The 16037-nt window shown below is 51.0% G+C and overlaps 4 protein-coding genes across 4 annotated transcripts; 3 read left to right on the forward strand and 1 right to left on the reverse strand.

Moving 5' to 3' along the window:
- Window positions 1-1679: 1679 nt before the first annotated feature.
- Asppvi_002596 (ABC transporter ATP-binding protein) lies at window positions 1680-5857 on the forward strand (the record flags this gene model as incomplete). Its single annotated transcript, XM_043298578.1, has 2 exons — window positions 1680-1754; window positions 1826-5857. 2 exons carry the CDS (start codon window positions 1680-1682, stop codon window positions 5855-5857), a joined length of 4107 nt encoding a protein of 1368 aa, XP_043154513.1.
- A 2510-nt stretch (window positions 5858-8367) lies between these two features.
- Asppvi_002597 (putative Rho GTPase activator Rga) lies at window positions 8368-11946 on the forward strand (the record flags this gene model as incomplete). Its single annotated transcript, XM_043298579.1, has 6 exons — window positions 8368-8445; window positions 8514-8544; window positions 8615-9133; window positions 9191-11245; window positions 11298-11393; window positions 11447-11946. The coding sequence occupies 6 exons, from the start codon at window positions 8368-8370 to the stop codon at window positions 11944-11946; spliced, it is 3279 nt and encodes a 1092-aa protein (XP_043154514.1).
- Window positions 11947-12610: 664 nt separating this feature from the next.
- Window positions 12611-14067, reverse strand: Asppvi_002598 (DASH complex subunit ask1; the record flags this gene model as incomplete). Its single annotated transcript, XM_043298580.1, has 4 exons — window positions 12611-12747; window positions 12806-13751; window positions 13801-13907; window positions 13977-14067. The coding sequence occupies 4 exons, from the start codon at window positions 14065-14067 to the stop codon at window positions 12611-12613; spliced, it is 1281 nt and encodes a 426-aa protein (XP_043154515.1).
- Window positions 14068-14359: 292 nt separating this feature from the next.
- Window positions 14360-15563, forward strand: Asppvi_002599 (uncharacterized protein; the record flags this gene model as incomplete). Its single annotated transcript, XM_043298581.1, has 2 exons — window positions 14360-14381; window positions 14593-15563. The coding sequence occupies 2 exons, from the start codon at window positions 14360-14362 to the stop codon at window positions 15561-15563; spliced, it is 993 nt and encodes a 330-aa protein (XP_043154516.1).
- Between the last annotated feature and the right edge of the window lie 474 nt (window positions 15564-16037).

Consider the following 16037-nt stretch of genomic DNA (forward strand, 5'->3'; position numbering starts at 1 on the left):
TCATTTCTCTTAGTCCTACGTAAGCAATACCGGCATAATTAAATCACTGTAGCATTCAGACTTGTGACAGTCGACGAAAAGCGCTGCGGCCGAGTTTTCAGCTGCTATTGAGAAAGGCAGCATGGTACGGGCTTACAACTACAGCACAGTAGTGGAAAAAATCTGCTGGTTCGACTGCGGCCTTGCCTGCAGGGTGCAGAAAATCCCCGAAGGACTGGGCAAAAAGGCAGGTGAAAAACCGAGACACTGCGACAGCGGACTAGTAGCATACCTTTCCTTCTGGGGATCGTCGTCGTTGGTCAATGATTATTGGTGACTAGTACGGTACGTAGTACGTTTCGGCAAACAGCGTTATCAGATGAAAGATTTCCGGCCACAAAGTCCCACGCCAAGATACATGAGGTTGTAAATAAAACTTGGCAATTACGGCATGGAATTTGAGTCTGTGTCGCTGATTCATGCGATCAACGGTGGATGGCATTTTTTAATTCATTTTATCTGTGTTCATTCGTCTTGAACAGGTCATAATCCTGCCTGCATTACGGAGTACATTGTACGGAGAGCTCAAGTGGTCTCACTGTCTCACCTCGGTTAGAGACGCAGAAAATTAATCAGATTGATAAGTTCTGATTGTCAAGGACACTTTCCCCAAACAGGCTGGAGAAGCAAATGGAACGACGTACCTAGAGAGGTAGTGATCATGATGGGTCATAGTCGCTGCTCCACCACTGGGTCTCTTCATCTCTTGCGTCTCTCTCACTGGCTACGCTCATGTCCGTCCATCCACTTTCTCCCTTCTTCCCACCGGTTGTTTGCTGCAGCAATTGTGTTCTTTCTCATACTTTGTCTCACAAAGTCACAACTCATAAACGAGTCACACTTTCTTATCCCCTGTCGCTGCGGCCAAAGTGGGGTTCCCTTCTTCTGTCTTTCTCTCATCGCATCTCGCCCTTCCGTTAGCTTCTTCTTCCTTCCTGACTTCCTCCACTCTGATGCACAACGGGACCCTCTTTTATTCGTCCTTCCTCGTGTCTCTTTGGCCATGGCGTCAACGGGACCTGGGTACCAAATCTTTAATCAGCGCCGCAACCGGAGCCATCGCTATGGGAGGATTTCTCCTCCCCTTTCAGTGTGCGCCGCCCCATATGCCAGTTGTAGATTAGCCAGTGGTCCCTCGTCCTTTTGTTCTTCTCTCTCTTCTTCCTCATCTCTGGTACAGTCTCCTGGTCTTTTACTTTCCCTCAAGGCAACCCCTCTCAGCAGTTTGCGTTTAGTCACCGGATGTTAAGGCGACGCTTCATCTTCAAGCTCAGTGTTGTCCTGTAGATGTTGAGATGCTCCTCCAATGTCTGTTTGACCCAAGAAAACTATCCGGCTTATCGGTGAGAGCTTGCCTTCCCTGGGAGCTTGCGCTCGTCAAGGCTCCTCGCGGAAGAGCATATCCTTCGCATGCTTTCTTGCAAGACACGACCATTGAAAAGCAACTTCGAAACAATTAATGCAGAGTACAAGAGTGCACGGGCTGTCCTTGCGAGTCGTCACGAATCGATAGACGCGAACTCTGAATTGGTACCTCGGATCGACTACCGCGACCCACGATTTCTGCAGACTACCATTCTGCCGTCTCGCGTCTTTTGATTGAGCTCGTGGTATCCAGACATTCTCTGTCTCACGGAGACATGTCACAGTCGTCGTCAGCCAATGTCGGCCAAAAAGGCTCCAATGGTGCCAACGGCGTTCAAGCATCATCAGTAGTATGTCAATGGCCCCTCTCATGCTTGAGGATCTGAGAACAAGCTGACCTCCTGTTTACCTTCTTGAAAAGATTCAAAAAGTGACCAGGTATATCCCCACCAAGGATGACTTGGGCAAATCCTTCGCTTATTTGCGACTCCTCTTCTCCTTGGACTACACCATCGCCGATGTTCTGCTCATAATTGGGGGCTTATTTTTCGCCATTTGCGCCGGTATTCCCTTCCCTCTACTCGGTATCGTCTTCGGTGACCTAATCAACGACCTGAATACGGTGACGTGCAGCTCCTCGGATCGCCCTTCTGTGGACCTCTCCTCGGCAGTGCGGACAAAGGTGTTGTATGTCATCTACATCACAATCGCAAATTTTTGTTTCATCTACGCCCACAGCACTTGCTGGTGTTTAGTGAGTGAGCGCCTGGCACGTCGCTACCGTCGCCGTTACTTTGAGAGTATAATCAAACAGGAGGCCAAGTACATCGAATCACTTCCTTCGGGTGACGTTGTTTCGCGTCTGGTCAGCGACATTGAACTTGTGCAGTCTGGCACATCGGAGAAAGTGGGACTCGTCATCTCAACCCTATCGTACTTTGTGGCCGCCTATGTGGTTGCCTTCATCAAAGTGCCCAAGATTGCAGGCATGCTAATTTCTGTGGTTCCTTGTTTCTTCTTGATGGCACTTGGTGGGGGACATTACATTAAGAAATTTGCGGGTCGTCTGGCCGAGAAGGTCAATGCGGCCACATGCATAGCTTCCTCCAGTTTGTCGCATCTGACACTTGTTCATGCTTTCAACGCAAACGACCGGCTCGAGAAGCGTTTTGCCGGCTACCTCTTACAATCGAGGAAAGATGCCGTCAAAAAAGCTACTACTCACGCGGCACAATTGGGCTGCCTTTACTTCATCGCCTACTCCGCCAACGCCCTGGCATTCTGGGAAGGATCTCAAATGATTTCAAAATCGGTGGCTGAAGGGAACTCCGGAGCCTCTGTGGGTGCGGTTTACACCGTTATCTTCGTCCTCATCGACGCCTCTTTCATTCTCAGCCAGGTTGCACCCTTCATCCACGTCTTCGCCTCGGCTGCAGGTGCTTCGGAGAGACTTTTGCAAGTGATCAACAGGCCTTCTGCCATTGATGGAACGTCTGATTCAGGCGACAAGTCTGCCGCATTCGGTGAGGAGGATATTCGCTTTCGAGAAGTTCACTTCACGTATCCCTCGCGCCCGGATGTCCCAGTCCTGCAAGGCGTGACTTTCGACATCCCACCCAAAAAGCATACGGCGATTGTGGGTCCTTCTGGTGGTGGAAAGTCCACAGTCGTCGCGCTTCTAGAGCGCTTCTACGATCCCGATTCAGGGGATGTCCTGATCGGCGACAAAAATTTCCGGGACATCAATGTTAGATACCTGCGTGGGAATATCGGTTTTGTACAACAGGAACCTTCATTGCTGGATCGTACCATTCTGGAAAATATTGCGTATGGCTTAGTCTCGTCTGCGGTGGAGCGGCATCAGCGGCTCGCCCCCTTTATCCTCGACTCGAGTCTGCCCGATTTTGCGGAAAAAATCCGCGGAGGCGTTTCGGAGAAGGAAGCACTCCGCGAGTACGACAGCTGTGTGTCCGAGATTGTGGATTTGGTCAAAGACGCGGCTGCCAATGCGAATGCGCTGGGCTTTATTGAAGCTTTGCCCTATGGTCTCGCCACAAACGTAGGTACAGCAGGCAATCAGCTGAGCGGTGGTCAGAAACAACGAATTGCTCTCGCCCGTGCCCTGGTTCGAGAACCATGCCTGTTGATTTTGGATGAGGCAACTGCGGCGCTTGATTCGACGAGTGAGCAGCTTATCCAGGCCGCATTGAACAGGGTATCCGAGCGAATTACGACTGTATCAATCGCCCACCGGCTAGCAACAGCCAAAAATGCGCATAAGATCGTCGTGATCCAGAGCGGCCGTGTTACTGAGGAAGGATCCCACACAGACTTGGTTTCTCGGGGAGGGGTCTACGCAGAGATGGTGCGGCTTCAGAACCTGGGAAAGCTATCCGTGGAAGACAGAGCAATCTCGGGAGACATAATCAGTGAACTGAACGTGACCCCGGAAACACGACAGTTGTTGGACGAAAAACAAGCCTTAGCCGATGTTAACGGGTCAGACGTCACGGAGGACACGGTTGTTGCTGACACACTGCCAGTCTCTCGAGATGGAATCGAGGAGGAAGCCAAAAAGAAAAAGAGAACACGGTCTGCCGGGTTCGTCACACGGTACACATTCGCCTTGATCCGTCCCAACTTGCATTGGGTTATGCTAGGTCTTGCCATGTCTGTCATTATCGGCGGCAGCTACTCGGCAGAAGCTATTGTGTTTGGTCACACGGTTGGAAGTTTGAGTCCTTGCAGGTCTGCTGAAGCCATCAGCCACGACGGCAACCTCTACGGATTACTCTTTTTCGTCCTAGCTTTGGTGGAATTTGGTGCTAATGTGGTGGGTGGCTGTGCTTTCGGCTGGGCTGCCGATAAAGTGTTGTATCGCATCCGAGTGCTGTCTTTACGCTCGCTACTGGGCCAAACCGTGAAGTGGCACGAATCAGAGGATCGCACTCCTGGGACTTTGCTCACGTACATCACTGGTGACGCATCGGCGTTGGGTGGCATTACTGGCACAACCATAGGGCTGCTGCTGGCGACTGCCGTCAACTTGGTAGCAGGTTTAGTGATCTCGTTCGCAATTGCTTGGAAGATCACAATTGTATTGTTTCCAACAATTCCAGTCTTGCTGGTATCGGGCATGATGAAGCTCCGAGTGCAAAAGCAACTTGCCGAACGCCATCAGAAGGCGTTTGCGAAAGCTACAGCGGTCACCATCGAGGCCGTCGACAACATCCGCGCAGTTTCTGCATTCTCCCTAGAGAAGCAATCGTACCAGGTTTACGGTCGTGCACTTCAAGGTCCCTACCGGGCTACCATCAAAGCAACGTTCCACGGGAATGCATGGTTAGCATTGGCATTTAGCATCAGCAACTTGGTCTATGCCCTGGCATACTGGTGGGGGTCGAAACAGATCGCCGAGGGTCGCTATTCCCAGACGCAATTTTTCATTGTCATGCCAGCTCTGTTGTTTAGCACGCAGTCTTGTGGGCAGATGTTCGCCCTTGCGCCGGATATCTCGAAAGCCGGGGTGGCTTCGTCCAATATCGTTGAACTGCTGACTACTCGTTCGGCAGAGGATGAAGTGACACCTGGATCTTCGTACAACTTCCAGCCTTCTAGCAGCCTTCTCGAGGAGAAAGCCGCAGTGCAGGACATTGAGGCGCAGGAATATGCTCGCTCCGCACGCCAACGGGCCGCTGAAAGGGGTGGCATGGGCGCCCAACTGCGCGACGTCCATTTTACTTATCCACATCGCCCAGAACGCCCTGTCTTGAAGGGTCTCAACATTGACATCAAACCAGGCCAATTTTGCGCTCTTGTAGGGCCTAGCGGATCAGGCAAATCGACAACATTTGCCATGCTGGAGAGGTTCTACCGGCCTAATGCGGGTGCAGTGGTCATCGACGGTGTGGACATCACTCGTCAGGGCGGGACAGAATTCCGCGATGATATTGCGCTGGTTCCTCAGGAGAACGTTCTCTTCGAGGGAACCGTTGCCTTCAACATCGCAATTGGCGCACGCCCAGGTGACGCGCCCACTCAAGAGGAGATTGAGGAGGCATGCCGCATGGCCAACATCCACGATGTCATCATGACTCTGCCCCAGGGGTATCAGACGATGTGCAGCCATGACGGCAAGCAATTTTCCGGTGGACAGCGCCAGCGACTGTCGATTGCCCGCGCACTGGTGCGCAAGCCTCGCTTGTTGCTGCTGGACGAATCAACAAGCGCGCTAGACGTGGAGTCGGAGAAGCGAATTCAGGAAGCGCTGGCGACCCTGGCAGGTCGGACCACAGTTGTGGCCATCGCCCATCGACTGAATACCATTCATCGGGCCGATCAGATCTTCTTGATCGAAGACGGCAGATGCGCTGAGCAAGGTACACACCAGCAGCTGATCCAGCGGAGCGAGACATACCGGACGAGTGTGATTCACCAGTCGCTGGAGACTTGAAATTATTTTAAATAGAAGGGACACGGAAAGAAGCTTATATCGGGATTCGTATATACTCTCATGTCTTTTGCTTGAACCGTGGGACAGCGGATTTGATAGTCGTAACGGCTGGTGAAAAGTATAGCATATATCCCTTTCGATCTCGTTTGATAATCTGACAGCATACTGTGTAGACATTAGCCAATAGAGCGTCGTTTCATAACCAGCGTACAACCCAAGAAAAAATAATAATAATTCAGGTACCTCTGGCATAGAACCACAATTTGGTCCACTCTGTTCCTGAATTCAATGCGTGCTTATTATCATTATTACCTCTCCTCTACTTTCAAGATGAAATACTATGAGAATGAGGGATCCGCTTATTTCTTTATTTCTGGTGAACGCAAGACAAAAGCATTGACGAGGGAAGAGATAATAACATCAATAATAATCCCCATTGTCGCGAAAAGCGCACTTTACTAAAATTGCTTATATTGTTGGCTTTAGGATATAAGTCATCTGGTTGTCCTCAAAGTCGCGCTCGATCGCGCGGTTTGCAGCGTTTCAGCCTTCCCGTGTGTCTAGACCAGCCGATGGACAGAAGAAATGGGTCTGTCCAGGGTGTGAGAGAACGGACTGGTTAGGCCCATGGCCCTCAGTCTTGGTTATCTCTCGCGGACGATTCTGGTTCTTCCAGATGAAGGTCAGAGCGGGCGGCACAGCTGGAGCGGCTGTTTCAGGATTGTCAGAGAACAAACGGGACGGTTGCAGCGGCTGATCAGACTCGCTTTACGGCGGAGATAGATATTGAAATGAGATCTAGGGTGAAAGAGGTGAAAGGTATACTTTACTTTACCGGCTTGGCCACTATCGAGTTGATCTGTGTCTCCAGGTATGTAGAGAGACTAGATCACGATTCCCGCGATGCAGGCAGACTAGTGTCCACGATCTTATGCCCTTAAATTAATTGTACGACGCATTTCCCTCCACCCAGTAGACAGTACGGCACGGCGCAGAAGTTAACGAGATCTAGTAACAATTTGAATCATGCTGGAGGGGATGAAGGACTGGCATATTTATAGCACCACCTGGAACAATGGTAGATGGATTTGGAGTTTCATCCATCTGATGTGGGTGGTTGACAATAACAGGATTAGTTCCAACAATGTCCATTATGATGATCACTATGAATGAAGGATTAGCAAGAGGCCAGTAGCATCTAGTATTCTAGTACATAGATAGAAGCAAAATAACAACAGTAACAGAGATGCTTCATGTCCCCCATTTTAATATTATTTCATCCCTTCGCTGTGGTGTCTGTATCCAACCTCCTGTCTGTCTACCACCTCTGTTCCTCCTTCCCTCCGCCCCTGTAACTGTCTTTCCTTCTTCTTGATCTTTCCATCGATAGAGAGGTAAAGAAATCCTATCATTATCATTCTCATTGTAATACCTAACTCTCCTCCGCCCACGTGTTTACTTTCTAGCTAATTTCGAGGACAGTCAGGACTGCCTTCCGCCTTTCAGCTGGTACACCGCCCGAGTTTATCTGAAACAATCTCCCAGAGTTGTCGGTACTGCTATTATCTAGCTATCTTAGTCTAGACACTTCTGTTCTCCCTGACCCAACAAACAACACATTGCTTCGCTTCAGCTGAGGTAGGCTATCCTGTCCAATATCTTTCCATCTACCTGTCTGTTCTAATCCTTCTCGCCAGGCGTGTTTCGTCTTGATTCCTTTTCTTGTTCCCTTTGTTTTCCCAATCCCCCCTTTAAACCTCTTTCTCTGCCCTGTAAGTATGTTCTCTATCACCGCCCCAATCCTTTTCCGTACCCCCTCTCCGGGGTAGACCACCCCTCCCCCCTGTCTGTCTGCTTTGTTGTTCATTTGCGGGACACAGGCCAGGGATCTAAGGCTGGTGTTGTCTGCATGGGAGGCCCTGGGCTGAGTCTGGGGTACGGAGTATGTGCGTCTGAGATATGCTTTACAACTCCTCCTCTTGCCTACTAGCTTACAACTGCACCCTTGTTACCTTCCCGGCTGAATTGTGGTCGTCGTTCCTGAGCTGACATTTTCTCCCGCTTCCTAGCATATCAAGCCATTCCTTCCGCCTTCCTCAAAAAACCCCTCTATCCCTGATAAATAGCGGGTCGTTTTTGAGCCCTCGCTATCGTTACCACGACCCAATCATTCATGATCTTCTGATTCAGTATAATCTACAGCCTGTGGTTTGGAGTCGGTTGAATCTGCTGGTGTCGGCCCCTCCTAATTGATCTTGCCCGATTCGCTTGGTTCACCGTCAGCCCGTTCGACTGTACCCCAAGCGTCGTCTTCAATCTTGTCTTGCCGATTTGCGACAGATTTCATTCCGGATGCTCTAGCCGCGCTTGAACACTTGATTGCCTCCCTACGATTGTGCATATAACGTTGAAGGCGCGCCAGTCTTTCGCCTGCTAGCATTTCGGAGACGCTTTCTGCCCTCCGCTTTATACAATCGCTTGTACGTGTCAATTGAGCGCCAAGGTACAGAATGGAGTCTCCAGGCATGTTCCCGGAGTCTCCTATGGAACAAGATGATGTTCCTTTTCCTTGTAAGGGTTGCGGAGAGGTATGCGCAAATTCTATTCGAACTAGGGGCAACCTTTCGCGCKCTAACTTCTACTTTTCACCGGACAGATTCTCGAGGAGGGCAAGGCTTTCGAACTTGGTGAGTTGCATTAACCGACATGGGCCCCCATCATGGACAAGAACTTCGCTGACAACTTCTCTTCCCGTAGCGGGCAACCGATGGCATATCGAATGCTTTTGCTGCAGCACATGCGGCACGCTTCTCGACTCGGACGCACACCTACTGCTTCTTGGAGACGGATCGTTGATCTGTAGCAATTGTACCTACAGTTGTAGCTCATGTGGAAACAAGATTGAAGACCTGGCCATTTTGACGGGTGAACAAGCCTTCTGCGCTCAGTGCTTCCGGTGCCGAAACTGCAAGAGGAAAATCGAGAACTTGCGCTATGCTCGAACTTCCCAGGGTATCTTCTGTATGGACTGCCATGAATCGCTAATGCAACGCCGGAGGAAAAAGAAGGCTGGTATACCCACTAGTAAAAAGCAAGGGCCGGGCGTGAAGCTTGACAAATCGCTGCCCTCCCTTCCGCCGGAAGAACCTGAGTCGCACCGCTCACCAGATGACTCGATCGTCGACCATTATCTGGATGATGCAACATCTCGTGGGGTCCCGGACAGTGGGAGGAATGAGCGCCCTCCTATATCTCGCCAGCACACCGATAATCAAGGTAAGCTCATGACTGGAAAATGCGAATCACGCTCCGATTACTTACTTTGCGTACTAGCAGATAATTTGATACTTCCCTCGAGCACCTACCGAAGCAACCGTCACTCAGTCGTACCACGTGAAGCGGAACCGGACAGCGGAGGAGAATTCCTCATACCTGTCGCATTTGACCCCTCGGAAGAAGGACGGTCCTCGCGCACTCAGTCACCTCCATCGGCTCACGGCCACCATCCCCCGGCTGGGAGCTCATCGCCCCATATCGCGTACCAGGAAAGAGGACGGGAACGGACCGAGGTTGACTCCAGTCGCTGGCGCGGAGACGATATCGCAGCCAGTGCAAACGCGTCACCTCGTTCTACTGATAATCTCCAGCGTGGCACGTCGAACCGGAGCTCAAGAGTTGATCTACCCGTCAATCTCAAGGAGACTAGCACCTTTTCTACACCAAGTCCTGAGTCTATCAAGTCGAGCGCCCAATTCAAGGACGGTTCAACCGTCGACTCTGGAGAGTCGAGAACCCTGGATAGTTCTGTGACCGCCCCGTCTCGTCCGTCGAACGAGCTTCGTGAGCTGCATGAGAAAGGCGGGTCGGTAGATTCTACGCGCTCATTGCCGTCTTCAAGCAACGTGCAACCTCATCCGAAGCGAGGAGATTCGTTGGAAAAACGACACCACCATATTCCCCGAAAAGAACTCGGACCTCGATCGCCCTCCGTCACTCAAAGCGAGGACGGCATTGGGCGGCCCACGGAGCAAACGGCCTCCAAGAAGAACACCCCGAGAGTTGGCGAATCACCTCGTACTCCCCGCAGTGATGCTAATGCGGAGCCGTCCCACCAGCATGCCCGTAATAGCTCGATTAGCACTCTGCAATCGGACACTCACGGTCCAGGGTCGCCATCGTTGTTGCAGTACAGCGGTGGGGGCGATTTCTCCTTGGAAGAAGATATGGCCCGGATCATGGGATCAGACGAATCGCATGCTGCTCAGAACAGCGAGTCTTTCTTGCGTCGCGTGTCGAATTCGGTGCGGCATGGCCGAAGCTTCAGCGATAAGAGCTCTCGCATCTCCAAGGATGCCAAGTGGCCCAAGTCCCCCGTCAATGGTACCACACCCGTTCCCGATGCCGGCAGCCCCTCGGGTTCCCCTGGAGCGTCGCACTCAGAAGAAATGGCGTGGCTCCGAAGCGAACTACGCAAAGAACGTCAACGTGTCTTGGAGAAGGAACAGAAGATTGCAGAAATGGAAGCTGTCCTCAACGCGACGGCCGACGTCAAGCAGGTGAACACGGAGCTCAACGAGAAGCGGTCCACGATGGTCGTTCTGGATGCGAAAAAGGAGATTGTCATGCGAGAACTCTCCGTCTTGACCGATCACCTAGAAGCGGAGAAACGTGGCGCCAGCGGGCCTCTTGACCTTGGAAAGATTACCAGCAAGGTCCTGCGTGACTTTGTCGAGTCACTCCATAAGCTGAAGGAGTCATTTACACCACAGATTGAGGAGCTAGTTCAAAAGCGCAACGACGCAGCGGAAGAGCTTGCCAACTTGAATCGCATGAAGGACAAGAGCTTTCAGGAGTTCGAGCAACTGTCCTCCAAGAATGCTCAATTGGCCGAATTGAACAATCAGCTGGTGCATCAGATTCAAGAGCTCTACAAGGCCAATTCAGTCGAAGGCAATCGCGGTGCCAATGGCCTTGGCATCTACTCCCACGGCAAGGAAAAGTCACTGTCCGCTATTGATGCACTGAAGGCCACCAACAATGACCTCGCTGCCTCCGTATCTACTGCCAATCTGTCCGAGGAAGCTGAACCGGCTACTGTCGTTCCAGGACCACAGGTCGTTAATATCCGCAAGGGACAACCTCGCAAGTTCAACTGGAAGAAGGGTGGACAGAACGTCGCGAAGGGCGTTACAAAGGGTATCAAGGGCGCCTTCATGTCAAGCGACAGCAATGCCGCTCAAGATGCCAATCCCGGTCTCCCACGCTCGCAGACCCAAGATCCTAGTCGTCAAGGTTTCGGATTCTTTGGAAATCAGAAAAGCAAGCAAGCTGGGACTCGAATGCCTCAGACTGATAGTGTTCCGGCTCTAGCAGATCTCGCTCCGACTGGTATGTATCGATGTCTCGAAATGACTCTGACAATAAGCTAACCTTGTAGCAGCACTGTTTGGTACCGATTTGGAGCAGCGCATGGAGCATGAAAAGAGCATCATTCCTGCAATTGTCACCCGGTGCATTCAGGAAGTTGAACTACGAGGTGAGATTTATGCTCTTGTTATTCCGAGGTTATACACTAATCACATTGGATAGGAATGGATATGGAGGGAATTTACCGTAAATCAGGCGCAAGCTCGGCCGTTCAGACCATTCGTGAAGGGTTTGAACGGTCTCCTCAGGATTACGATATCTCCGATCCCGATCTCGATATCCATGCTGTGACCTCGGCTCTCAAGCAATACTTCCGGAAGCTGCCAACGCCTCTTATCACTTATGAAGTATATGAAAAAATCATCGACACTGGGGAGATTACCTCAGCGGAAGCTCGTATTTCTGTTCTGCAAAAGAGTCTTGCAGAGTTGCCGCGTGTCCACCAGGACGTCCTGGAATTCCTGGTGTTCCACTTGAAGCGAGTAGTTGAACGCGAGAAAGAAAATTTAATGACAAGCCAGAATATTGCCGTCGTCTTTGCACCCACGATCATGAGACCGGAGAGTTTGGCCCGTGAAATGACTGACGTGCAGAAAAAGAACGAGGTATTGAAATTTTTGGTGGACAACTGCCAAGAAGTCTTTATGGGTATGCAGAGCTGATTAGGCTCGAGCTGGTGGCTAAACGTCCCGTTTTCTTTACTTTCTTACCTTTTCAATGTTTTCTTTTTTGGGCAGGTTTCTTATCATATCCTTTATACCGTCGCAATGTACATATATCGCGACTATGGTCTCCCTTCGTCCCTTCACCCTCGATCTGTTTCTCCCCCAACCTCCGTCCCTCCTCCGATGATCAGCGAATTCGCTCGATACCCATTGATGCATTCTCACAGCACATGTTCTTAGTCTCCTTGCCGTTTTAGAGTATTCATTCCGCAGGCCCGAAGATATTTATCTTTTCAATTCATACAAAAGCATGCCATTGACAGGCCTGGACTATGTACTGGGTGCCTTCAAGAAGAGAACCCACTTCAGCTTCCTGACCCTTTTGCTCGTATCCCACTTCGAGGTGCGACGGAATCAGCTGTTCATGAGCCATTCGATGTCAGCCGAGTAGACTTCAGCGTCAGTTTAGCATCCGGCAATAGTCCTGTTAAATTACGCCGACCTCCCGTTGTAGTGTCGCACTGAAAGGCTAGCACAAGCTGGAATAAGGTAAATAGATTGTTCTGGAAAGAACCAAACATATAATTACATCGAGAACCAACTTTGACCAATTCAGATTATCTCGGAATCGAGTTAGCTTCATCAGAGTCATGCTCTTGCATCAAAATGTCTCATCTTCCAACCGTTCTACCCGTCGGATCACACTAGGGCTCTGCTCATCAATGAGATCATCTGTTGTATCGTTCACGCCGGCAGTGAACAACAAGTCCTCAACAATACGCTTGGATGCTTCCTTGGCTGTGCACCTTTACATTAGCATGATGCTGTACACGCGCAAATGGAGTATGAAACATACCCGGTGTTTTCATGAGTCGGCTCTGTGGAATATGGAATTGCATTGTTTTGGGCGGACTCGGTCCAAAGTTCTCATCGTCCTCGTCGTCAAATTCCTCATCGCTGTCCCAGGCAGAATGCTTGCCACCTCGGTTCTTGGCCGGGGTCAAAACGCTCATTCCCGGCTTCGGGGTGATGCGGAGGTGGCCGCTGGGACGCCGCTTACGACCGGTACCGGGAGTTGTGGCTTTGAGAGGAGAGGAGAAGATCTCCGCGTGTAGTTGCGGCGCTTCGGGCTCTGGGCTGGAGATCGGAGAGTCGTCGAAGGCGTATTTCGATGTGGATACTTTCGGGGTGACGGTAAATTTGGAGCGGCTGGTTGCGGCGCTATAGCCTTTACCTAGAGGGGTGGCTTGCACACGGTAGGTCTTGTCGAGGACCCTATGCATGACGGGATCTGATGTTTTATGGTGTGGGTTGCGGCGGGCGCCTGAGGGTTGTTCATGTGAGGCGGGGGGAAGAAACGGTGAAGAGGATGTGTCGGGTGGGTTGCGCGCGTAGTCGTGTAGCCTTGGAGGACGGCCTGGTGTGCTGGGGAGGTTGGAGTCGTCCATATCGAAGGGGGAATCGGTTTCGTGGACCTCCTGCTTGAGTGTTTCGTAGGGGGATGTATATGAGACAGCGGAGGTGATTGTTTCGTCTTCATGTGGTCTCTCATGGGTGGCTACTCGAGGCGTACTGTGAGAGGATACGCTGAGGGATGTGAGTTCAAGGTCGTCAGCTCTATGGTCGATGTTGAGGCGTTCAGAGGACGGCGTTTCGTAGGACACGGTATCGGTGAGGTTGCTGTGGGTAACGTCCGTGGAATCCTCCGTGACAGTCTGATCTTGCGTTGTATCTTCATCGGGCCTCTCTTCGTAACCAGAAAGAGAGACGTTGGCGCTGGCCTCGAAGAATTGTTTCCAAAACTGGTCGCATGTTAGCTTTGACCCAATGGACGTCTTCCGAGTAACCAACCTTTGCGCCCTCCCAAACATCCCTCGAATGTTCCGCATATTGTTCGACTAGAGGGAGAATACTCGTGGTGACGATTCGGTGAGCTTGGCTGAAGTTATGGTCGATTTCTGTTCGATTGGGAGATATCAGGTCAGCTTGGTAAGAAGGCAACTGGTGAACGGTCATTGTTTGTTTACCTTGCAGGGTTAGGGTGATAGATTGCTCGAGCTTCTCCAGTTCCTCCGTCAGCGTCAGGGGACGCTGAGAAATGGACGACGGACGAGACATAATGCTGGCTTGTCTTTTGGAAAGGGATTATTCGACCTTTGACGAAACGCCTGGATCCTGGCATTGATCTTCGGGGTTCGTTGTTGACGTCTTGAGACGCGGGGACAAAACACGGGATGCCGAAAGCGGACGATAGATAGGGCTGGTGGATAAGGGTTGCTGACATCACGTGGGTAGCAGCGGGGAAGCGCCGGGATGACGGCGTCACCTGTTATCGATCATTTATCCTTCTGCCTGCCATGGAAGGTGAGGAGGAACTGAACAAGAGAAGAAGGGCCAACAGGTGGTCAAGATGCCTTCGCCAGTCGCAAAAGGTATGATAGACTCGTTTCCTTACAGAAATCACTTATCCATTCTTGCCTCCGAGATTCTACACTGTCCCCGACTAGCGGGGCGGTGTGCTTATCAGTATACTACTTTGCCGTCGACATGATGAATTGGACATCCCTTAGCAGCTTGATAATTTCGGCGTTCTGGATTGAACTTTCTTATATACTGCTGGACTTTGCTAACTCTGTGATGAAGGGATAATCATAACAGTTTCAGCGCTCGTCGCTGCTGGTATAGCGGTCTATGAATCGCCCCAGTTCCGAGAATGGCTGAACAATTCTCGTCGTAAAATTGCGCTGGCTTTACACAATCTCGGAGATGAAATTCAACCTCGAGCCTCGATGTCTTCCCTCAGGGAAGATATTTCTATGATGGAAGAGGCGGGCCCGGCGGCAGAAGAACGGAGGAGGATTGCTCGCGAAGAAATCCAGAAGAGAGCTGCTGCTCTCGAAGAACGTCGGAGGCGACAACAGGGTGGTTTGTTTGGATCCTTTGATGCCCTTGTGGATGAAAATGGCAACCTGTTGAGGTCGGGCAGTCAGGATGCGACTGCCAGTACGCTTGCGAACTCGACGGCTGTGGACTTGCCATCATCGCAGCTTGTCCACCGAGGAGTCAAGGAGCCAGATGTGTCGGCTTCCGTGGGCGAGATCACACCGGCTGCCACCGTGACCGACAATGATAAACTACATTTAGAGATTCCATCTACTGGCAACCGTTCCGCGTCTCTTGTCGAGCTTACTCCTACTTCTGATGATACAGATATAGACTTTTTCGGCTCTACTAGCGACAAAGCAGAAGAAGCCGAGCGGTCTATGCTTTCTTCCACAACAGATAAAGAAAGAAGTCCTTCGCCGAGTCATACTGAGGAAGAATCTCAAACCATCTATCCAGAATCATCACTTATAGACACGAATCGCGAGCTCCCATCGCCGTTCTCTGACCTATCCGAACTGAATAGCACGGGCTTTGAGCAGCGAGAACGTTCATCGACGCCGTCTACGGCTGATAGTTTCAGCCACGTTTATGAGTCCGCTGACGACGCAACGTCAGATGGCACTCTGAGTGACCTCGGAAGACCCATGGATGGTGTTGCCACTCCAGCCAGTTGGTCGGAGGTTGGTAGTGTTGTTAGCAACGAAGAGTTGGGTCACCATGGATTTTGAGGCGAGGCGCAGGAAATAGTTGGAACTATGGACCGGGTCACGAGGGCATTTGTACGGAATAGTTGAAAACACGAGGATTGATATGGCTGGACGGAGTTTGTGGTCTTTGGCGTTGTACTCGGGGTATCATTTTTGGCTTGCTTTCATTTCCGAGTATGTCTATGTACATAATAGGCTATTCAGTTGCTTCGGAGCGAGTTTTGATTAGAAAAACGAACACGAACTCTGCTTTAACCTTGAGAATCGCATAGTCTCGGGTAAGAGAAATTAAAAGTCACTGTACCAGCTCTACCACCTATTGGGCGCGGTGAAACAAAGTCTGGGTACGTGTCGGATGTGCTTGGACACGATGAGCCTCGGCTCCCGCTCGGCTTTGCAACAGTAGATAAACATCAACTTTCGCCTCTTCTTCTATAACAATTGGTATCTTCTGATTCCCTGCTGAAAAGTTTCCTACGATTCCTTCCTCCCTCA

This window comes from Aspergillus pseudoviridinutans (assembly GCF_018340605.1).
Source record: "Aspergillus pseudoviridinutans IFM 55266 DNA, scaffold_2, whole genome shotgun sequence".
NCBI lineage: Eukaryota > Fungi > Ascomycota > Eurotiomycetes > Eurotiales > Aspergillaceae > Aspergillus > Aspergillus pseudoviridinutans.